The 20,874-nt window shown below is 39.8% G+C and overlaps 1 protein-coding gene across 2 annotated transcripts; it reads left to right on the top strand.

The window, feature by feature from the left end:
• Nucleotides 1-2,861: 2,861 nt before the first annotated feature.
• PRDX4 (peroxiredoxin 4) lies at nucleotides 2,862-20,536 on the top strand. Of its 2 annotated transcripts, XM_068533756.1 has the most exons (7): nucleotides 2,863-3,198; nucleotides 6,712-6,829; nucleotides 9,632-9,748; nucleotides 12,287-12,409; nucleotides 15,742-15,872; nucleotides 16,891-16,925; nucleotides 20,422-20,536. In XM_068533756.1, the coding sequence occupies exons 1-7, from the start codon at nucleotides 2,955-2,957 to the stop codon at nucleotides 20,470-20,472; spliced, it is 819 nt and encodes a 272-aa protein (XP_068389857.1). In that variant the 5' UTR covers nucleotides 2,863-2,954; the 3' UTR covers nucleotides 20,473-20,536. The 2 variants fall into 2 exon arrangements, with proteins under 2 accessions (XP_068389858.1, XP_068389857.1); XM_068533757.1 differs by lacking the exon at nucleotides 16,891-16,925 and having other exon boundaries at nucleotides 2,862-3,198.
• The last annotated feature ends 338 nt before the right edge of the window (nucleotides 20,537-20,874 follow it).

Raw genomic sequence — 20,874 nt, forward strand, 5'->3', positions numbered from 1 at the left:
GACTGCCACTGTGACAGCACAATGTCTACCGGTGCGAGGCAGGCACACGAGGAGTATCATTGGACAGAAGGATTCAGAGCAACTGCCACCCAGAATGTCAGCTGCCAAAGGATTCCAGTGAGGAGTGCAGTTTGTGCCTGGGAGCTGGCCTGCCTGGCCACTCTCCAGTGGGCAGGAGGTTCACTGGGGCCCACTTGCTGGGCAGCCCTTGCTGCCAGCTGGGGCACCTCAGCTCAGCCCAGGGCAGAAGTGTCAGGAAATAACACTCTCCCCGAGTTTCCTCTCCCAGTTCCTAAACTAAGAGACCCAGCTCAGGGCCTAGAATTCACTGAGGCTTTGTGGCCGTTTGTCCAACGATCAACATGGATCACCGAAGACGACCTCAGGGCATAGGCCTGAGCCGAATCTCTGGGACTCAGTCCCAAATCCCCTAGGCCCCATTCCCCTTCCACGTGGAGCTGGAGGCCAGAGAAGGAGAAGAATGGGAGGTGCGAGATCCACCTCACCCGAGGACTCCTATCTACAGGACCATGGAAAGTGAAGAATTGACAGACAATGCTATAGGTAAGGACATGCTTCCCTCACCCCCTGCCTACCCCCCTCAGCAAAAGAGAGGTGGCTTCCTCCTTTGCCCATAGGAAACAGAGGTCAGGAAACAAAAAGCAGAGCATGTAATGGGCAGGACTGGGGTGAGGGATGAGTTTGTAAAGGGCAGGTTTCCTATCTGTCTCAAAGGGCTGCCACAAAGAATAAGGATATAATATGTGAAAACAACCTGAAACTACGACAGGCTATCAGGAACATTAGGTGTTATTTACAAAATCAAGTGTTTACAATAGCAAATGCTCACCTTGTGCCAGGTGCTTTGGGAAACAAAGATGAATTCGACATCGATTTTGACCCCAAGGAGCAGACAGTCTAATAGAGGAAAGAAACTGTTAGGATGGCTTCTGTGGGATTCAGAAAGATGACAAGAGCTCACAGGAAAATAGAAGGGACCCTGGGGGCATAAAGGCTGCCAATGGCTTCCGTCTTTCTGGTGTGTGTTGTGTTTCTCCCCTCAGTTCTCATCTGCCATCTTAGCAAATGGGTGAGTGATGGGGTAATTGTCAGAAGATGGAACAATACCATGCCTGGGAGAAAGGGTTTTGTGGGAACTTATCAAGTCTTGATTTTAAAAAAATAATACACATCTTGAGAAAGCCTGAAGTCACCAAACTGTGACTTTCCTGCTTGAGCTTCTTTCCCTCTGGAAGACAATAAATGGTCTCAAGATATTGCTTTTCAGGTTAGACCTTTCTTCTCTAAGTCTTCCCAGTACTTAAAAGGACTACAACCTGAGTCATGGCACCGTTCGCCCAGCTCACTGCAGGAAAAGGAAAATAAGTATCTGTTAAAGGTATAAAATGCAAGCCATTCAGAGGCAGAAGGGTTACTTTCAGCTTCGGGGGGCGGGGGGAGGGTGGTTTGGGGGGGGATGGTGTGCGGTAGTGAGGCTCTGTAGGAGAGTGGGGGGAAGGATGAGAGGGTCTAAAACAGTGCTGCGACCGCACGACCAGTCGCCGGCAATGGCGGGAAGCCTATCACAGCAATGGCGGGAGACCAGTCTTCGGCGAAGTTATGTGGAAGAGATGAGCCTGGAAGGATGAGAAGGCCCTAAAACATTACTGAGGGCGAATGGGAAGAGGGGCGGGAGCACGAGACCTGTCGCCATCGACACCACAAAATGCTATACTGAGTTGGGCGTCGCTGGGCATCCTGGGCCTGCCCCCAGGGCACAGGCACAAACGCCTGTGGGGTGGAGAGTCTCGGGAGGGGGCGACGGAGGCTGGAGCCAAGGGCCTTCGGGCCCCAAGCCCATCAAACTCTTCCGGGTCCTATAATGGGCAGGACTAGGGTGAGGGATGAGTTTGGAAAGGGTTGTCACAAGGAGTAAGGATAAAACATGTGAAAGCAACTTGAAACTATGGCTGTCGGGAACATTAGGTGTTATTAACAAAATGAAGGGCTTACAAGGGCAGGCGCTAACCTTGCGCAAGCTGCCTTGGGAAACAAAGATGAATTCCACATCGATTTTGACCCCAGGGAGCTGACGGTCTAACAGAGGAAAGACAAACTGTTGGATGGCTTTCGTGGGATTCAGAAAGATGACAAGAGCTCACAGGAAGACAGAAGGGACCCTGGGGGCATAAAGGCTGCTGAAGACCCCTGTAAAGTGATGGAGTAATTGTCAGAAGATGGAACTATTCTGTGCTGGAACAAAGTTCGGTTTTCTGGGAACTTTTCAAGTCTTTAAAAAAAAAAAAAAAGACACCTTTGAGACAGGCTTAAGTCACCAAACTGCCTGTTTGCCTTGCCTGCTGAAGGAGAGTAAATGGTTAGGCCTTTCTTCTCCAAATTCTCCCAGGACTTAAAAGGGCTGCAACTAAGGGCGGGGATGGGGGGGGCGGGGAGCTATGGCGCCGTTCACACAGACCACTTCAAGGAAGAAACAAGTACTGTTAGAAGTATAAAGTGCAAGCCGTTCAGAGGCAGAAAAGTTCGTCTCACTTTTTTGCGGGGATGGTGTGCGGTGGCGAGGCTTTGTGGAAGAGATGACGTAAAAGGATGTCTAGCCCAGCGCAAGGGCGGGTGCACACGGCACCAGTCACGGGCGACGCCACTCTGCAGAGTTAGGCTAAGCTCCCAGCCTTGGCCCGCCCCAGGGCGCATGCGCAAACGCCTGCAGGAGCTGAGCAGGCGGGGCTGACGCCCACGTGGCGGGGCGGGGTGGGGGGGAGCCCGGGAAGCGAGGGACATGGGGAGCGGGGAGGAGGCGGGGGAGGGAGGAGGCGGGGCAGCTCTCGCGAGGCCGCGCTTCGGCTCCCGCGGGCGTCGGGCGCGCGGTTGTAACTGCCAGGAGGTGGGAGAAGTAGCTCTCTAGCCAAGGGACGTGCGACTACCCTTGCGTGGTCATGGAGGCGCCGCGGCCGCCGCTACCCGCGACGACTTCGGCCCCTGGCCGGAGCCGAAAGCTACTGCTGCTGCCGCTGCTGCTGTTCCTGCTGCCGGCCGAAGCTCTGTGGGGCTTGGAGGCGGAGGAGAGGCCCCGAACCCGCGAAGAGGAGTGCCACTTCTACGCGGGTGGACAAGTGTACCCGGGGCAGGCGTCCCGGGTTTCGGTCGCCGACCACTCCCTGCACCTCAGCAAAGCCAAGAGTAGGTGGTGCCCCGCCAAGGCGGGGTGACCGGTGGCAGAGGGAGGCGGGAGATGGGGAGGATCAGGAGACACGTGTACCCTGGTTACGGTGGCTACCCGGGGGCCTGGCTTGGGCGGCACCCCCTGGGCTGCCTCCGGTCCCGGGGAGAGCCTGGCTCTCTCCTTGGGGGGTGGGGGGGATGGAAGGGGGTGCCAGGTGTGAAGAAAGGGATGGGTTCCACTAATCAGATTTTGGAAGAAGTAGTGGTTACCCCAGAAGCCACAGATGAGGGAAAGAGGGTGGCCCTGGTCCTGGGCTTGCAGGCAACGAGGATGTTGTGCAAACTGAAACACTTCCTCAAACATCGCAAAGAGCCTGCAGCACATCGCGTCTGTTCTGCGATTTCAGGGAAGGATGCATTGATAAGTTGAATAATGATTCACAGAAAGTTTGATTAAACAGAAAAGTGGCTAAACAAAATGCTCAAGAGGGCAAACGTTTCATTTTTCTTTTTTCTTTGATTGTTGTTGCATCTTAGAAAGAAGATTATTAAAAGCCACCTTCCCAAAGACCTGTGTAGTTAATGGGTATCCTTTGTGTTTCTCAGAAATGAGGAACTTGTTACAGGGTGTACTTTGGAGGCTCTTTGTAGGGAAATGGGAAAAGGGAGGTTAGAAGTAATGCATTTGGGTTGATGATAAACCTCGTGGCAAATTTGTGTCCTGCCAATTTGGCTTTTGATTATTTGCATTTCTGTCCAGTGTACACAACTAATGGCCACTTTCAGGAAGGACACGTCAGACTAAGTAGATACTGAGAAAGTTGTGGCCTGCTGCATCTGGATGTTAAGATAAGCCCAAAAAAAGTGGCTAGGGGCTAAAGGATAAAGACTGTCCCTTACTCGCTTTTAAGTAACTTGCTTTTCCTACTGACCATTTGGCTTTTGTGGTACAGTTACAGAATGCTCCTTGCCCAGGTTCAGTGAAAAAAAGTAGTGCTTCACAATTATGAATCCCCAGCGTTAAATTGGATGTTGTTATGCCTTAGGATGGAGTGGGAGTGATAAATGAGAAAAACTGTTTCGCCTCCTTAAACATCTGCAGTTCTTTCCTACTGAAAGTTATCTTTAGATTTTTGTTTTTAAAAAAGCTAGTGTTGCACTTTTAAAATCGTATTTCCAAGTCCCATTGGTTTTACTTGCCTGGGAAGATATCTTGAAATATGTCAGCCAGTTAAGTGTTTATTGGCATTACCTATATTTTCCATAACAAATCCCATCCAAGTCTGCACATGGAAGCAAAAAATAGTAGTAATAATAGATTTTCCTCTACCAGCAAACCTTTTCAAGTTTTAGGTATTTGCTATATTTCTCTCATGTGCAGGCTCATCTAGAATTAAAATTACAAGGACTTTTCACTCATAAAATGGAATATTATGGCACTATTAAGTTCATACTTTCAAATAATTTTTAATAACATGAAAAACTGTTCATGATCTACTGCTTCCTTTTTTAAAAAGTGGGGCACAACGTGATCCAAATTTGTGTGTTTAAAAAAGACTGGAAGGAAAGACATCAAAATGTTAACAGTAGTTAAATTGATGGGGGTTATGGGGAGAGGGGATTTAAATATTCTTCTTTATACTGCTCTGCATTTGCTTTATTAATTATATGATTTATATTCGGGACAATTTTTGTTTGTTTTTTAATACATGCAAGGGGTTGCTTTGGGAATTCCATTTGTAGATCTTAGCAAACTGCATTCTTTTTTGCTCTATAAACTGATGACAGTTTTGTTTTTTTTTTTGAACACTGCAGTTCTTAAATCAAGAACCCAAAATTTCCCAAGGAAAAAAAAAAAAGCAAGCAAGCAAGCCATATCCAGGATACGAGGGCCTGCCTTTCCACCACCTTGCCAACATTGTGTTATCATTTAACAAATCTTTACCGATTTGCTAAGCCAAATAATAACAATAAAGTATTCTATCAGTGTTTAAAAAAGAAAAAGAAAAAAAGAACCCAAAATTGCCAAAATCAAGATTTTCAGAACAGAATTTTTCAGTTTTATTGGTTGTCCCAATATGCTAAAATCATTAAGGACTATCATTGTAACACATTATTTTTTTAAATTATAGTAAATTTATTATAGAAGATTTATTTTATTTAATTTTATTTATTTGGCCACGCCACACCACAGGGCATGTGGGATCTTAGTTCCCTGACTAGGGAGTCTTAACCACTGGACCACCAGGGAAGTCCCTGCAACACATTGTTACAATTATAACCTCACACTTGAGTAGCATTTTAAGTAATGTATATAAAGCATATATAGTTCTGTATCCTTCTGCTATCTAATTCTCCCTCCTGGCCTTTACCAAATCAGATCAAGATATTTCTGGCTCAAGATAAGGAACCATGTGTTATATATTAACTTCACAGAGAAATTAATCTTAAGTTTGTCTCTATTTTCAGTTACCCAAAATGCTGGATATTATACAAAATACAATAAATGCTGGCTATTAAACCTTACTTTCTAGGAACCTTAGTCAAACTTGGAAGCAAGTATTGACTTTAATGTATGTAATGGTTCTGAAAGTTTAAGTGCTATCTGAATGTGTTAACAGAAGATCAAGGTACATTATTATCAAAGCGTGTTGGCTAGACTTACAGCATGCCCTTACAAGAGAGCAGCATGAACTATTCAATTTCCATTAGGTCACTTGAAACCTGTTCAAGAGGGGTCTCCTCTTTCAAAGCCCTGGAAAATTATCCCATGCTCTGGGATTTTACACTTCTGTCCTGGTATATTTGCAGATTTCCTTTTCCTTGAATGTAGCAGCAGGTCCTCCATGTGTATGTGAGAAATTGGACAAGCATTTAAATTAGTACATCTGGAATACTGCCATTAGAGAACCAAAAGTCTAAATATTTGAAAGTAGGAAGTTGATTAACTTGGAGGGGCTATAGTGAAGTATCCAGTAGGGTTTAGTGAAGGGATGGAATGTAGGGGGTCTGTGAACATGAATAGGAAAAAAATCTATATTTTCACTAACCTCCCACTGAAATTTGGCATTTCTTTCCATTATGAACATCAGCAACAAACCACCTTAGCTTCAGCAGTACTTGCTTGTACTTGTCTCCAGTAGAGTCACAGATATTTTCATGCCACATTATGGTTGTTGCAAGTATCCTGAAACATCATTTACACTCATCATAATCTTGGGTAGTTACTAGATCACTGCTAGATCTTGCAGTTTTAAAGTGTTAATAAAATGACACAAATCTTAATATTATCACCAGTTTGTTTTTTGATAGTTTTGATAATTGCATTTCAATGTAATTGGTTTCCTTTGCAATTCTAAATATTTTATGCATTCAGTAACACTATTCTGAGAAGTCCATCAGCATCACCAGACTGCTAAAGAGGTCCAAAGATTCTGAAGCCTTGATTTTTAGTGATTTCCTAAAAATGTCCTTCTGTGTTCCCACCAACCTTCTCATTGTTAAAGAACATCATATATTTTTCTTTCTTAGTTTCCAAGCCAGCACCTTATTGGGAAGGAACAGCTGTGATAAATGGAGAATTTAAGGAGCTGAAGTTAACTGATTATCGTGGGAAATACCTGGTTTTTTTCTTCTACCCACTTGATTTGTAAGTAATACATGTACATAGCAGCTAGTAAAACCTCAGTCATTATCAATCATTATTCAACAACATCAAATAGTTAGAAATTATTTTATTTAGCACTTGTTCTTAAAGGGAAAACTGAGATGAGTTTTTTCAAGAAGGTAACATCTTGAATATATTTCAGAATCATAACCCATTGACCCCGGTACTTATATCTACATGATTGTGTTATCATAATGTAGTCATTAGAGGAAAGCCACATTTATATTCATTAAGCTATACTTAGTAAGGCAAGAAAATGGACTGAGAATATTTTAGAAAGCATTTAATAGCAAGACTTATGCCACAAATCTGTTTGTTAACTTGAATGTTTATAAGCCTTTTTCTCTGGTGATGCCGTTTAACTATGGTTTTACTATTTTTATTCTTTGCTACATCTGTTGCTTTTCTGTGACTTGAACATTTTCCTGAAAATACTGGATATGCTTAAGGAATAATACCTATTAATATAAATTATGGTTATGGGGGTAGTTCTCTTACTTTAACTCTGGCAGTGAGCACTTTTGTAGATAGAAAGTTGACTCAAAGTAAATACTCTTGGAACTTTAGTCACATTGAGGATTTAACTTTGAGTGTTTTTCAAATTCCATGAAAGTGAAAAGATACCAAAGAGAGTTATCCCAACTTTTATCTTTTTTGTTTGAATATATTTTTTGGTTACAAAAGTAAATAGAAGATTCTTCTGTCTTTGCCACTGTATATTAAGGTCCTTTTTACATTAGGAGTAATCTAGAACTAAGTAAATATATTTTAAACTTGCAGGGAGGATATACTTAAGCTCATATCTTTAGGTTGTCTCTAGGCCACGGGTCAGCAAAGTTTATCTGTACAGGGCCAGATAGTAAATATTTTAGTCTCAAAGTGATCTTCATTGCAACTACTCACTTTTGCCTTTGAAGCACAAAACAGACATAGACAATAATGAATGAGTGTTGTGCTCCATTGAAAGTTTATTTACAAAAAATAAGATAGGCTAGATTTGGACTGTGAACTGAAGTTTGCTGACCCCCTACTCTAAATCCAAATAGAATTCTCATAAAAATTTGTACATTGAGGCTAAAACAAATCATGAATCTGCATAATATATAATCTTTTAAATTAGTAAGAACTTGCTTCTTTCTAATCAACTTGTACTATGGCTTGACTAGCTAAAATGTATTATATAACTTAACTTCAAAGAGAAACCAGAAGTAGAAATTTTAATATATATAAAATGATAGGCCTTCTAAATTCATGCTGTAAAGCTGAAAAGCAACACATATATTAAATATATTTGATGCTAAACCTGAATTTTGAAATTAGTATAACATAGACAAATATGCTATTTCTCCAGTGTTATTTAAAACTCCATAATGAATAAGATATATCTAATTAGAGCATGATGTTAGCAGTGGTCTTCTGGGGCAGGGAGCTGAGAGAGCTTCTTTCTGTTGTTTCTGTGTAATGCCTGCCGGACTGGGCCTGGTTAGAGAAGGAAGAATCCTGGGACATTTGCCACAGTCTGCAAGGAAGAAAGTCGGAATTCTGCCGAGATTCTGCAGAATTTCAGTTTTCTGCCGAAACTTTAAGTTGGGCCAGTATGTCTCTAGGTGGCATTTCTTGGAATAATAGGAAGGAGGGCAGGGGCTGATCATTCCTACCTTTTGGAAAATATTAAAAATACATGTCATAGGCCAGGTTTCCAGGGACATAATCTGGATTAGAATTGTCTGCTTGCATATGGCAGTCCTCCACTCGAACAACTGAAACATTTGAAAAGCCTCTATTGGGCTGTGGTAGGAACTTGTTGTCCTGTAAGTCTGTTTTTCAAACTTTCTTGACGATGACACACGGTAGGAAATATATTTTTCATTGCCGCCCAATACACTTATACATACAAGGTAATACTTAGTCTGTATGCACCGATATAGTCATGCTCCTTAAAATACTGAACAACTTCCATACCAACCCCCTCCCCAAGTTGCCCCTCCCACCTAGTCCCTTTCAGAAACCTCCAGAGAGAGCTAAAGCCAACCTTGAGTTAAGGTGGTTAAATATTTTTAATATCACTCCTGAATAGACACATATATATGCACTTATATATACATGTATATGCTTTATAACTTACCCTTCCTGTGTGTGATATATGTGTGATCATATTTTCTATTTCACTTTTTTTAAATGTTGGTTGGAACTCAAAAAATTGGCTTAAGGAGTCCCTATCACTGCTTGAAAAATACTACCCTAAGGTAATATTCTCTAAATGTGCCCTTCTGACAACAGGACTGGGAGACGAGGTAGTAAGTAGAAGAGGACCTTATCAAGAAAGGGAGGGGGGTGGGAGAGTATTTCCTCATCTCCAAAATAGAGGTAGATGCATCTAGCTCATAGGGTTGGCATAGGAAGGTTAAAAAAAAATAGTGAAACAATGTAAAATTTGTATTGATCCTTTGAAAGCTATAAAGCACTATATAAAGTATTATTGAATAAAAGCTAATAAAATGGGGGATGCTGCCATAAGGGAGAAGGGAACATTGGTTGACCACTGATCCATTAAGTTATAAAAGTAAAGTTTATCAAGATGTAATTGGGAACTCTATAATATACTTTTTAAATTAAATAAGATTTGATCAAATAACCATTTTTTTAGACTACACCTTGAGAAGTTTCATATAAAATTGTTCTTAATGTGTGTTTTTATATACTAAAGGTGTTTATAAAAACAAAATCATTTGAAACTAAGTATATGTGTATTTTGAGAATAATTTTTTTTTTTTTAACTTTCAGCACTTTTGTGTGTCCAACTGAAATCATCGCCTTTGGTGATAGAATTGAGGAATTCAGATCGATAAACACTGAAGTGGTAGCATGCTCTGTTGATTCACAGTTTACCCATTTGGCGTGGTCAGTATCTTAAACTTAATATTTGTAGGGAAAAGAATGGACATACTCTTAAATTATGGGCAGACAACTCTTAACATGACAGGAATATAGAGGAGCTCCAGTGGCACAATCGGTTAGCGCATGGTACTTGTATGACAGGAATATAGTTATTTATCAGACAGTTCAGGAATAAATTTATCTGAGAGCTGCTAGTTCAATGAAGGTACAGTAAAAATGCTTAAGGATTTTATAGGACATTTCAAATTTTGGGAAAAAAAGTTAAATTCAAAAGATGTAATAGCCATAGCAAAAACCACTGAATTGTATGATTACTTTATTATCATAAATTGGGTAACCTTAATCTGGAGAAATAAAATCTAAAATACCATGTCTCTCTGTTACACAGTTGTCTAGTATTAAGTCAAACTCAAAATAGCTTTTATAATTACTTTTTAAGAAGCAATGATTTTTTAAATTAATGCTTTAAATAATTTTTTAAAATTCATTTAACATGAAAAGATGCTCCGCCTAATTAATTGCAGAGAATTTACAATAAAATGACAAGAGATGCCATTTTTTTCCTCTGTCTGGCCAAGAGTTCAAATATTTAAGAATTTCATCTAATGTTGACAAAGGTGTGAAGAAATGGTACTTACACAAACACAGTTGATTCAGCATTTCTGGAGAGCAGTTAGGCAACATGTTTCAAACATTGAAATGTTCATGTTGATGTGAGTTTTGTTTTGTTTTATAAATTTATTTATTTATTTTTGGCTGCATTGGGTCTTCGTTGCTGAGCGCGGGCTTTCTCTGGTTGCGGCGAGCGGGGGCTACTCTTCGTTGTGGTGCGCAGGCTTCTCACTGCGGTGGCATCTCTTGTTGTGGAGCACGGGCTGTAGGCTCGCGGGCTTCAGTAGTTGCAGCACGCAGGCTCAGTAGTTGTGGCTCATGGGCTCTAGAGCTCAGGCTCAGTAGTTGTGGAGCACAGGCTTAGTTGCTCTGTGGCATGTGGGATCTTCCCGGACGAGGGCTCGAACCCATGTCCCCTGCATTGGCAGGTGGATTCTTAGCCACTGAGCCACCAGGGAAGTCCCTAATGTGAGTTTTTAATAGCATCCATAATTTTGTTCACAAAATTTTTGCACAATAAAGATTGTTCAGAATTATTTTGCTTTTAAAATTTAACATTCAATTCATTAAAGTAACAAAGTCAAAACAGGTTTTTCTCCATTTACAATTATGTATATAAATATATATACATATACATGAATATATATTTGTATATATAACTGTAAATGTGTATAAATTATAATTATAAATGTAAATTATACATACACACATATATGTGTGTGTATATATGTAAGTAAAATTTTAATTGGTTCAGGAGCTACAATTTAAATTTAATTTACATTTCCTTAAGTAATTGATTCTCTTAACTATTTTAAGATGCAGTTATATATTTAATATATTTAAGCATCTCAATTTTCAGACAAATTTTCCCAAGAACTTAAGTAATTCTTGCAAATCTAATAAATAAATAGGTGTGTCTTAAGTCCTTTTAAAATGTTTCTTTACTAGTTATAAACTAAAATTTCAGATTACACATTTTGAATTGGAATCATAAAGTGAATCTGTTATTTTAACATGCCAAATCTCTTAAACATTATAAATAATTTAGTATACAAATATATACTGATTATTTCTAAATATAAAAATATTAAAACTATGGGTTTAATTTGCTTCATTTCTTTAGTAATTCTAAATCTTTGCAGGATTAAAACACAAATCCACTAAGGAGAAAGTTATGTCATCCCAAATAATTTGGGATTGCTTTCCCAAGGAATTTTGCGGGATACATTCTCAGCTGGATAGGTTTCATATCAACCAGAGATTTCTACTTGGATGTCAGAACTGGGGCTGCAAACATCTGGAGCAACAGTTCCCTGTTTCCTAACGGCTACGTCAGTGTCCTACCATGAGGGCCCCAACCCACATCCCCCAGGTTCAAGTTGCAGAATACTTAAATCTGAAGACTGATGAGTCTGAGATTACAGCTAACTTCCTTGCTGCTTCAAGTGGACTTTGCATTTCTTGTCTCTCAGAATATTAAAATGCCATCCAGTTGTATCCTGCTTAATCTCACAAGGCTTTGTCTTGCAATCACAATTCTAAGGTTATGCTTATTACAGTGCATATCCTTTGATCCATAGTTCCACTTCTAGGAATTAATCAGACAAGTATACAAAGTTGAGAATTATCAGGATTTTCCAGCAGTGTTTATAAAGCAAAAAAAATGGAATCAGTTTAAATGACTGTCAGTAGAGATTAGTAACATATATTATGTCTGTACATTAAAAATGTGATGTGTATCTCCATATTTAGTGTTTAAAGGATATGAATATATTGTTAAAGGGAGGGAGAGGCAAGAAAAATAGAATGTATATTAGCCTGTCTTTGTTAGAGAATGTGTGTTGTATGTTTGTGTGCATATGCAAAGAAAGAGTGCTGTTTTACTATATGCCATTTACTTAACCCTGAAAGGTAAATTTTCTGTTACAGGATTAATACCGATCGAAGACAAGGAGGAATTGAGCCGATAAGCATTCCACTTCTTTCAGATTTGAACCATCAGATCTCAAAGGACTATGGCGTATATCTGGAAGACTCGGGCCACACTCTTAGGTACCTTTCAGTGGTTTTACATTATGACAAATATGAATATATTTGTAATCCTCCTTGAAATGGAGTTAGAAGGTACAAGGTTTGATCAAGAAATATTTGCTCTATTTGCAAAAATGTTGTAGATACCATTAAAAATAATTGGTAAGTGCCCAACTTAAGCTATGTGAGTGTCATAGACTGTTAGAGCCAGAAGATTATTTAGAGGTATTTGACCAACCCTGTCATTTTACATAAAAAACAGATTCAGAGTTCCATGGACTTAGCCAAAGTTACTATAGTTAATTGCAGAGCCCAGACGTGAACCCAGGTCCCCAAATTGTTTGTCCATTTCTTTCTCCTCTTTTCCAAACTGACTCTAGTAATGGTTTTTCTAAATACAAGTATCATAGTATTTAGCAAACCTGTGTCTTTGGAGTAGGAAAAATTAAGGAAATATTTTACCCAACAACCCTCATTGAGTTACTTGCGTTAATAAATACTGATAGAATTCTTTGAAAAAAGGGCAACTTTAGCTTGAAACAGTTTTAATTTTCTTATATATTGTTGATTTGCTTTGCAGTGCTAAGTTTTTTTAATGTTTTATGTGAAGGTGTCAGTATTTTATAATCCTGTGGGTTTCATATAACAGCTTTATTGAGATATAATTCACATACCATACAACTCACCCATTTAAAGCATACAATTCAGTGGTTTTTAGCATATTCACAGAGTTGTACAACCATCACCACAATCAATTTTAGAACATTTTCATTGCTCCAAAAAGAAATCCCATCCCCATTAGCAGTCACTCCCCATTTCACCCAGTCCCCCTCCCCTAGCCCTACACAACCACTAATCTACTTTATGTCTTTCTAGTTGCCTATTCTGGACATTTCATATAAATGGAATCCTACAGTATCTGCTCTTTCATGACTAGCCTCTTTCACTTAGCATAATGTTTTCAAAAAAGGTTCATCCATATTGTATCATGTGTCACTACCAAGTTCCTTTCTCTTTTTTTTTTCTTTTTTTTTTGGTACTTGCCAAGTCTGTAATGGTTTCTGCCTAGAGTTTATTACTAAGTTAACTCCCAAAGAGTAAATATGCCACTAAAAAGATTGAGGCACTTTTAAAATTTAGAATTATTTGAACATTAACCAAGTAAAATTATCTAATATTAGCTATTTTATGTGATTTGAACCAATAGTTTGTTTTTTTAATTTTTTATTTTCATCAAAGTAATATATGCACATAGTTTTTAAAAGTCACATTTTCTTAAACAGTCCTCTCCTTACTCCTAGCCCTGCTTCATGGAGGAGGCTACTTTCAGCCCTTTAGCTACTGCTTGCATTATTTGACTCCATATTTCTAAACAGTATCTTATATAATACATCTCCTGGATATATCAATTTTGGTATTATTTTTCATGGTAAATAGGACTTTATCTTTCTTACATCATCCCCAAATTAATTTTCCCAGTATGATGTGTCACAATTTCAGATTAAGTCAATATTCAGTGTTTATATAAATATTGTTCACTGCTAAGCTTTTAAGTGTAGTGTGCTGAAGATAACCTTCCCCTCTGGCAAATTTTTTAATTTTCTTGTAGCTAATAAACTACTTCATTTCTTTCACTCCCTTAGTTGTCTATATATCCATCACTAATTATTCCTAAATTCCACACCTGGATTGTAACCCCTCTAAGTGCTGCATTTTTCCTCTGTCAGTTTTTTTCCTCCATCCTCCTGCTTCCAGTCAGACTGATGGCTCGCTAGGCCTGCTGCATAGCTGTTGTCCTAGCACTTTATGCACCAGCATCCTGGGACTTTCCTTCACCTCTTCTCTATTAGATACCCAATTTTCTGGCTCCCATGCCTGCCTGCCTTCTTTATGTAATCCTTTGTTATGGGGAAGCACATCCTCATAGCTTCCTAATACAAGGTCATTGGAAGGTAAAATGCTTGAGGGCCTTCTGTGTTTGAAAATGTTTTTATTCTGCTCTCATGCTTGATTAATAATGTGGCTGGGTGTAGAATTCTAGATTGAAAGGCATTTTCCTGTGGACATTTGAAAGCATTGCCCTGATACCTTTAGCTTCTGGGGCTGGTATTGAGATGTCTGTTGCCATTTTAATTTCGTGCTTTTTGTAAGAATGACCTGTCTCTGCTCTGTGGAAGAGACATATATACATATTACACCAAGTATGGCAAATGCCTTCGTCTCATAGTCTACCAAAGAAGCAGTTCACAAAATCAGAACAGAAAACAGAAGCTACAATTTGCTACCAAAGAAAAGGCAGATTTGTTTTTGTGTGGTGTGTGTTGGTATGATGTGCCTTACAGAGGCAAGGTCAAAATTTCCGATCAGGGTCACTTACTTCAGAACAGACTTGATCACCTTTGATGAGAATTTTCAACTGTAAAAGTAGTACATGAAAGAATACCCATATGAGTAGTAATTAACAATTTTGCCTGAGTTTGGCCAAGTTGATCTGGTCTAAGGAGATTGAGCCCTAGTTAGTTCAGACGTTGAGTTGCTCATTCAAAAAAGGTGTTATAGAATGAGCAGGAACACTTCAGTGATGTTTAACATGATTATGGAATAAGATTTCATGTACTAGATATGTAATGCCATGTATTTCTACTAAATATATATATCTCATCATTATTTTAATACTTGTACACAAGCAATTAGCCCTAGTACCCGAGATCCTTTTCTAATCCAAAGTAAGTATTGGGTTGAAATCCATATTGACTGAAATAAATAGATAGTAAAATCCTTTGACAATTTTTATCTCTAGTATACTTTAACTCTTACAGTGCCACCCCTATCTCAATAGCAGGTCTTTTAGGTCGAACTATCTCATTATTCCCCAGGCCTTAGTAGTGAATCACATATAGAAAGATTCAGAAGGAAAGGCAACTTCATATTGGTGACTTTGTCTTTTTCCACCACTGAAAAAGGAAATACAAAGACATTCTAAACAGCCAGTGATAAGAAACATGGATCACTCCTTCACCCAAAGGAAGGCTTTGCTAGGTAGTTTAATCATTTCATTTACAGTCCAATCCCAAACCTAGTACACGTCAAGATTCAACTGATAATACTACAGTACATTTCATAGACAAAAACAAATTATTAAAGCTACCGTTTAACAGTGATAATCCCAAAATATACAGTAGATAAGTGTGGGTATGGGGGTGTGTGCATGTGCATACCCGTCAAGTAGGTAAGTAGTGTTTTTGGTTCTGTATAACATCCTTCTGTGTGAGCAGTACAGGGATTCACGTTAACTAATATTTTTCTTGACTGAGAACAAATGTCCTCACCTTTACCATTCTTATGTTTTACAGAGGTCTCTTCATTATTGATGACAAAGGAATCCTAAGACAGATTACTCTGAATGACCTTCCTGTGGGTAGATCTGTGGATGAGACACTGCGTTTGGTTCAAGCATTCCAGTACACCGACAAACATGGAGAAGGTGCCCTTCCCTTCTAACCATCATAGCCTCTTGATTTTTTAGTTTGAGAGATACTAGCATAATTGGTTTGGTTTCTTATCTTACAAGTAATTTTCATGGTTCCAAAGTCTTCTGATTGTTTTCAGATTATTAGGTCTTTTAAGCAGATCAAATTATAATTTAAAGTGCTTTTAACAAAATATCACTAATATATTCTACTTACTGAATAGGATGGACAAAATATTATTTTCATAGTCCTTTTGGTTAAGCTCAGAGAAGTTTCTGCTACTGTAATTTTTCAAATTATGTTTCTATAAACTTAAAATGCACCGGCCAATCGGGCAGTATCTAGTAACGTAGGTTTTATTTGCATGTTTACATTATTTGATTTAGCTTTTTTTCCTCAAAGTAATTCAGAAATCCTTAAGGTTATTCAGTATCACACTGGTAATCTGTCATTTCATCCTTTCACTTCAAGTTTTTGTAGTAGCCAAATGGAAAAGGTCAGATCGTCTTAAAATAGAACACATGTTACATATTCCTTTCAAAAGTGTAACTCAGTGCCTGAGTCAGGGTGCACTCTAAATCAAGGGGAAATCCTACCTTCCAAATAATGTTAAAGTCTCTTTTGACAAACAGTGAACCATGGCATCAGTACAAAATACTGCAGGACATAGCAGATAAGCTTAAGGGAATGTACATTCAAGGAATTTTTGCTGTACCCAGACCTTTCAGTTTACCAGATTCCCAAACTTTCCAACTGTATTAGAGGAACTCTCAAGTTGGTTTCTTCTATTGTAAATGTAACTAAACATAATTGACAAAAGTGAAAATAGATTAGCTGCCTGCTGATAAGCTCCATGACTAAAATTTCTTGCTGCAAGCCAATAAGCTAACAGAAGTCAAGTGTCCTGTAGCAATGTTCTCATTAATATAGGCTCTATTTTCAGTTTCATTTGGAAAAAGAAAACACAAGAGCTGCTAAAGAGAACTGAACTCTGTTTTTAAACTGTCTTTTGCCAATTTTTGTTTCTTTCAGTCTGCCCTGCAGGATGGAAACCCGGTAGTGAAACAGTACGTCAAATTGATTTTTCTGTTAAGAGGATGGCTGGGGGAAAAAAAAAAAAAGCCAACCCTAGGATAATCTTTCCTTGTAATAGAACTGCCTTGATTTTGTAAATGAAGTAAACATTGCTAGGCAGAACTCATAAGACTACAGGCACTCTTTGGACTGTACGGAGAGTAGCTGAAACTGGGAAAGCAGAATATGGGACCTGGCGCTGTGAATTTTAAAGCCAAGTATACAGAGAAAGATACCATTAAAAAAAGGGGGGGGGGAACAATGGAGACGTGGTAGAATCAATTCAGGGCAAAGAAAACAGTCACAAGCAAAACCTTCAGTGTATATTAAAAGCTTTTAAGAAAATCTGGCTTACTGGGGGCAGACACCAAAAACAATGGGAACTATGAACCTGCAGCCTGTGAAAAGGAGACCCCAAACACATTAAGTTAAGCAAAATGAGAAGACAGAGAAACACACAGCAGATGAAGGAGCAAGGCAAAAACCCACCAGACCTAACAAATGAAGAGGAAATAGGCAGTCTACCTGAAAAAGAATTCAGAGTAATGACAGTAAAGATGATCCAAAATGTTGGAAATCGAATGGAGAAAATACAAGAAACGTTTAACAAGGACCGAGAAGAACTAAAGAGCAAACAAACAATGATGAACAACACAATAAATGAAATTAAAAATTCTCTAGAAGGGATCAATAGCAGAATAACTGAGGCAGAAGAACGGATAAGTGACCTGAAAGATAAAATAGTGGAAATAACTACTGCAGAGCAGAAGAAAGAAGAAAGAATGAAAAGAATTGAGGACAGTCTCAGAGACCTCTGGGACAACATTAAACACACCAACGTTTGAATTATAGGGGTCCCAGAAGAAGAAGAGAAGAAGAAAGGGTCTGAGAAAATATTTGAAGAGATTATAGTTGAAAACAATGAGATTAATTAACAAATCCATCATCTCACAGTTAGCCTTTATTGTGTGGCGTGAGAAGGCTTAAGATCTACTCTTCTAGCAAATTTCAAGTATACCAACAGTATTAACTATAGTTAACCGTGCTGTGCATCCGCTCCCCAGAACTTATTCATCCTAAGACTGAAGGCGTATACCCTTTGACCAGCGTCTCCCCATTTCCCCCAGCCCCAGCCCCTGGCAACCACCATTCTACTCCGTTTTTATGGGCATTCATTCAACAGACATTCCTTGAGCACCTGCTATATGGCAACTTTTCGAACTTGGATGATAGCCAGATGATACTTAACTAGTGAACACCATAGCCAATGTCCCAGCCCTCAGAGTTGCGTTCTAATTTTAGTTGTGGCGAATGCTTTTAGAAACAGGTTGATGGGAGTCGGTGGGACAGTGCCTGGGATGGGGATAAAGTGGTCAGGAAAGACTTCTCAGATGATATTTGAGCTGAAACGTGAGTGAAGAAAGGGAGCCAGTCGTGCATGGAGCCGTGCAGAAAGAGCAGCAGGGGCAGAGGCCCTGAGGCCGGAAGCGGCTCAGCGCGGCAGGGGAGCAGAAAGGGCTGGCGCTGGCAGAACGCTGAGCTGTGGGAATGGGAGAGGACGCCAGTGTCCCAGTGCACGGAGGGTTGGAGTCCCATGAGTTGACTGAGCAATGTGGAGTCCCTCGTGACCACAGGGAGGGCAGCAGGTGGTTTGAGGATAGGGCAAGGGTAGGATGAGGAAAAGGAGATGAAGTATGAACTAGTTCAAGAACTACAGCTGTGAAGGGAAGAAGGAAAGAAAAGAGCTGGAGAGGGGGATGTAGGATCAGAAAAGGTTTGGTGGTGGCGTTTCTTTGAAGATAGATGAACTTTTCATCTCCATTGCACAGGCCTCCTGATTTGTCTCCCCGACCTCAGTTTCTCTCCTCTCCAACGCATGTCATTCTGCAGACCGGAACCTCTTAGTGGCTCTGCAGTACAAAGTCCTCATGCTCGGGCACAGCCTTCAAGCTTCTGCGTTCTCTCTTTCCACTGCCTCTCCCTGGTCGTCGTCCCATGATTCACGCACGCGCATACACATGCACACATGCTGTGCTCCCACCAAATCACGTGACTCATCTTTCCCCAAACTAAGCCCTACTCTGTCACGCTTTTGTGCCTTTGCTCAGGTCTTTCTTTCTGTAGCCTGGAGTACCTCTCTCCCCTTCCCTAAATTCTCCAAATTCTTCTTTCAAGGCCAACTTAAATGCTACTTCCACTCTGAGGCCTTCCCTGATGCCATCTCAGCCTCTGTTGAGTCACAGAGCCTGTGTCCTAGTTTTGTGTGTTGCATCAAAAGCAGTTATGTAGGGCTTCCCTGGAGGCGCAGTGGTTGAGAATCTGCCTGCCAATGCAGGGGACACGGGTTCGAGCCCTGGTCTGGGAAGATCCCACATGCCGTGGAGCAGCTGGGCCCGTGAGCCACAATTACTGAGCCTGCGCATCTGGAGCCTGTGCTCCGCAACAAGAGAGGCCGCGATAGTGAGAGGCCCACGCACTGCGATGAAGAGCGGCCCCCACTTGCCACAACTAGAGAAAGCCCTCGCACAGAAACGAAGACCCAACACAGCCATAAATAAATAAATAAATAAAATTAAAAAAAAAAAAGCAGTTATGTACACGTACATCGTCCCCACGTGCTTGTACAAGCCTCCAAGGCGGGGACTTCGGTGGTTACCACTGGATCCCCCACTGTGCAGCACACTGTTGGCACCCAGTGGTTATGCCATTAGTACTCTTGAATTGAATTGGAATGCGGAGAGATTATATATTGGCAAAGACAAAATACTCCTGGAGTGATGCCTGAAATTAGGTAACATTTATTTTATGCTGAAGAAAATGCATATAGAACTATCATAAGCTGATTACAATAAATTACAAGGTTATATTTTTATATAGGGATAGATGTACTTTACCTGTAACTAGCAAGTAACAGTTAATGTGAGAAATGAGAAACCTAGGAGGTTTCTAAGGCTGTAACGCTCTAGGAGGGAACACTTTTTCTTTCAGAGCATTTGTCCATTCACTAAATAGGCACTCATGTTGTTTTTAGAGTACTTCTTTCACTTTGCGGTTTGAGATTAAAAGGTTACAGTTCTGGACCTCCAAGCAATCCATTTGGACCCACTGCCCCCTTTTCAGGTTGTAGCATACCATCACTTCATCAGCAGATGATTTTTAAAATACATTAACATCTGTAGCCATGCTCTCTTAACATGTTTGATTTAATTAGACCATACCTGAAGATGCCATGAAAGCCTGGTGGCAAAGAGAAGAGCTGTAAGTAAATTTGAGGGTGCTTGAGTACAGATGTTAATTTACTAGCAAATTATCTGCCTTCTGGGATAGCTGAGATTAGCAGGACAAATCCAGTTTTTCCTAAATATATATGATATAATTTGGTACACAAAATAATCTTTACCTTTAGTCAAGAGATAAGCAACTAATGTCAGACTACTGTTGATATACTTCGGCTTTTAAAATGAATAATTTGCTTTTTTTCTTTAACAGATTATTCCAGATCCAGCTGGAAAGCTCAAATATTTTGATAAACCGAACTGAAAAATACTTCCTCAGGTCATGATGCTTGAAACTTCTCAGTAAAGTTCACTGTTTTATTACCACATTGTGTTGCAGTAGTAATTTCTTGAATAATATAAAAATCCATGTCAGGGTCCAAAGATATTTAGTGTTTGGTAGACACTGATGCCAAAAGGTAGGCAGTTATTCTCTATCTTTCCAAAATACAAAAATGTCAGACTGACTCAAACTAGTAACAAGAGTAATAACTAACATTTATGGAGTACATGCCATCTACCAGGCATTGTGTTAGGAGGTTAGGTGCATTATTTCACTTAATTCTCACAGCAACTCTTTGAATTCTTTATTTTACAGATAAGGAAACAGCTAGCTAGCAAAGGTAGACTCAGTCTTTGAACCCAGACAGGCTAATTTCTAGTTTCG

This window comes from Eschrichtius robustus, chromosome X, assembly GCF_028021215.1.
Source record: "Eschrichtius robustus isolate mEscRob2 chromosome X, mEscRob2.pri, whole genome shotgun sequence".
Taxonomy (NCBI): Eukaryota; Metazoa; Chordata; class Mammalia; order Artiodactyla; family Eschrichtiidae; genus Eschrichtius; species Eschrichtius robustus.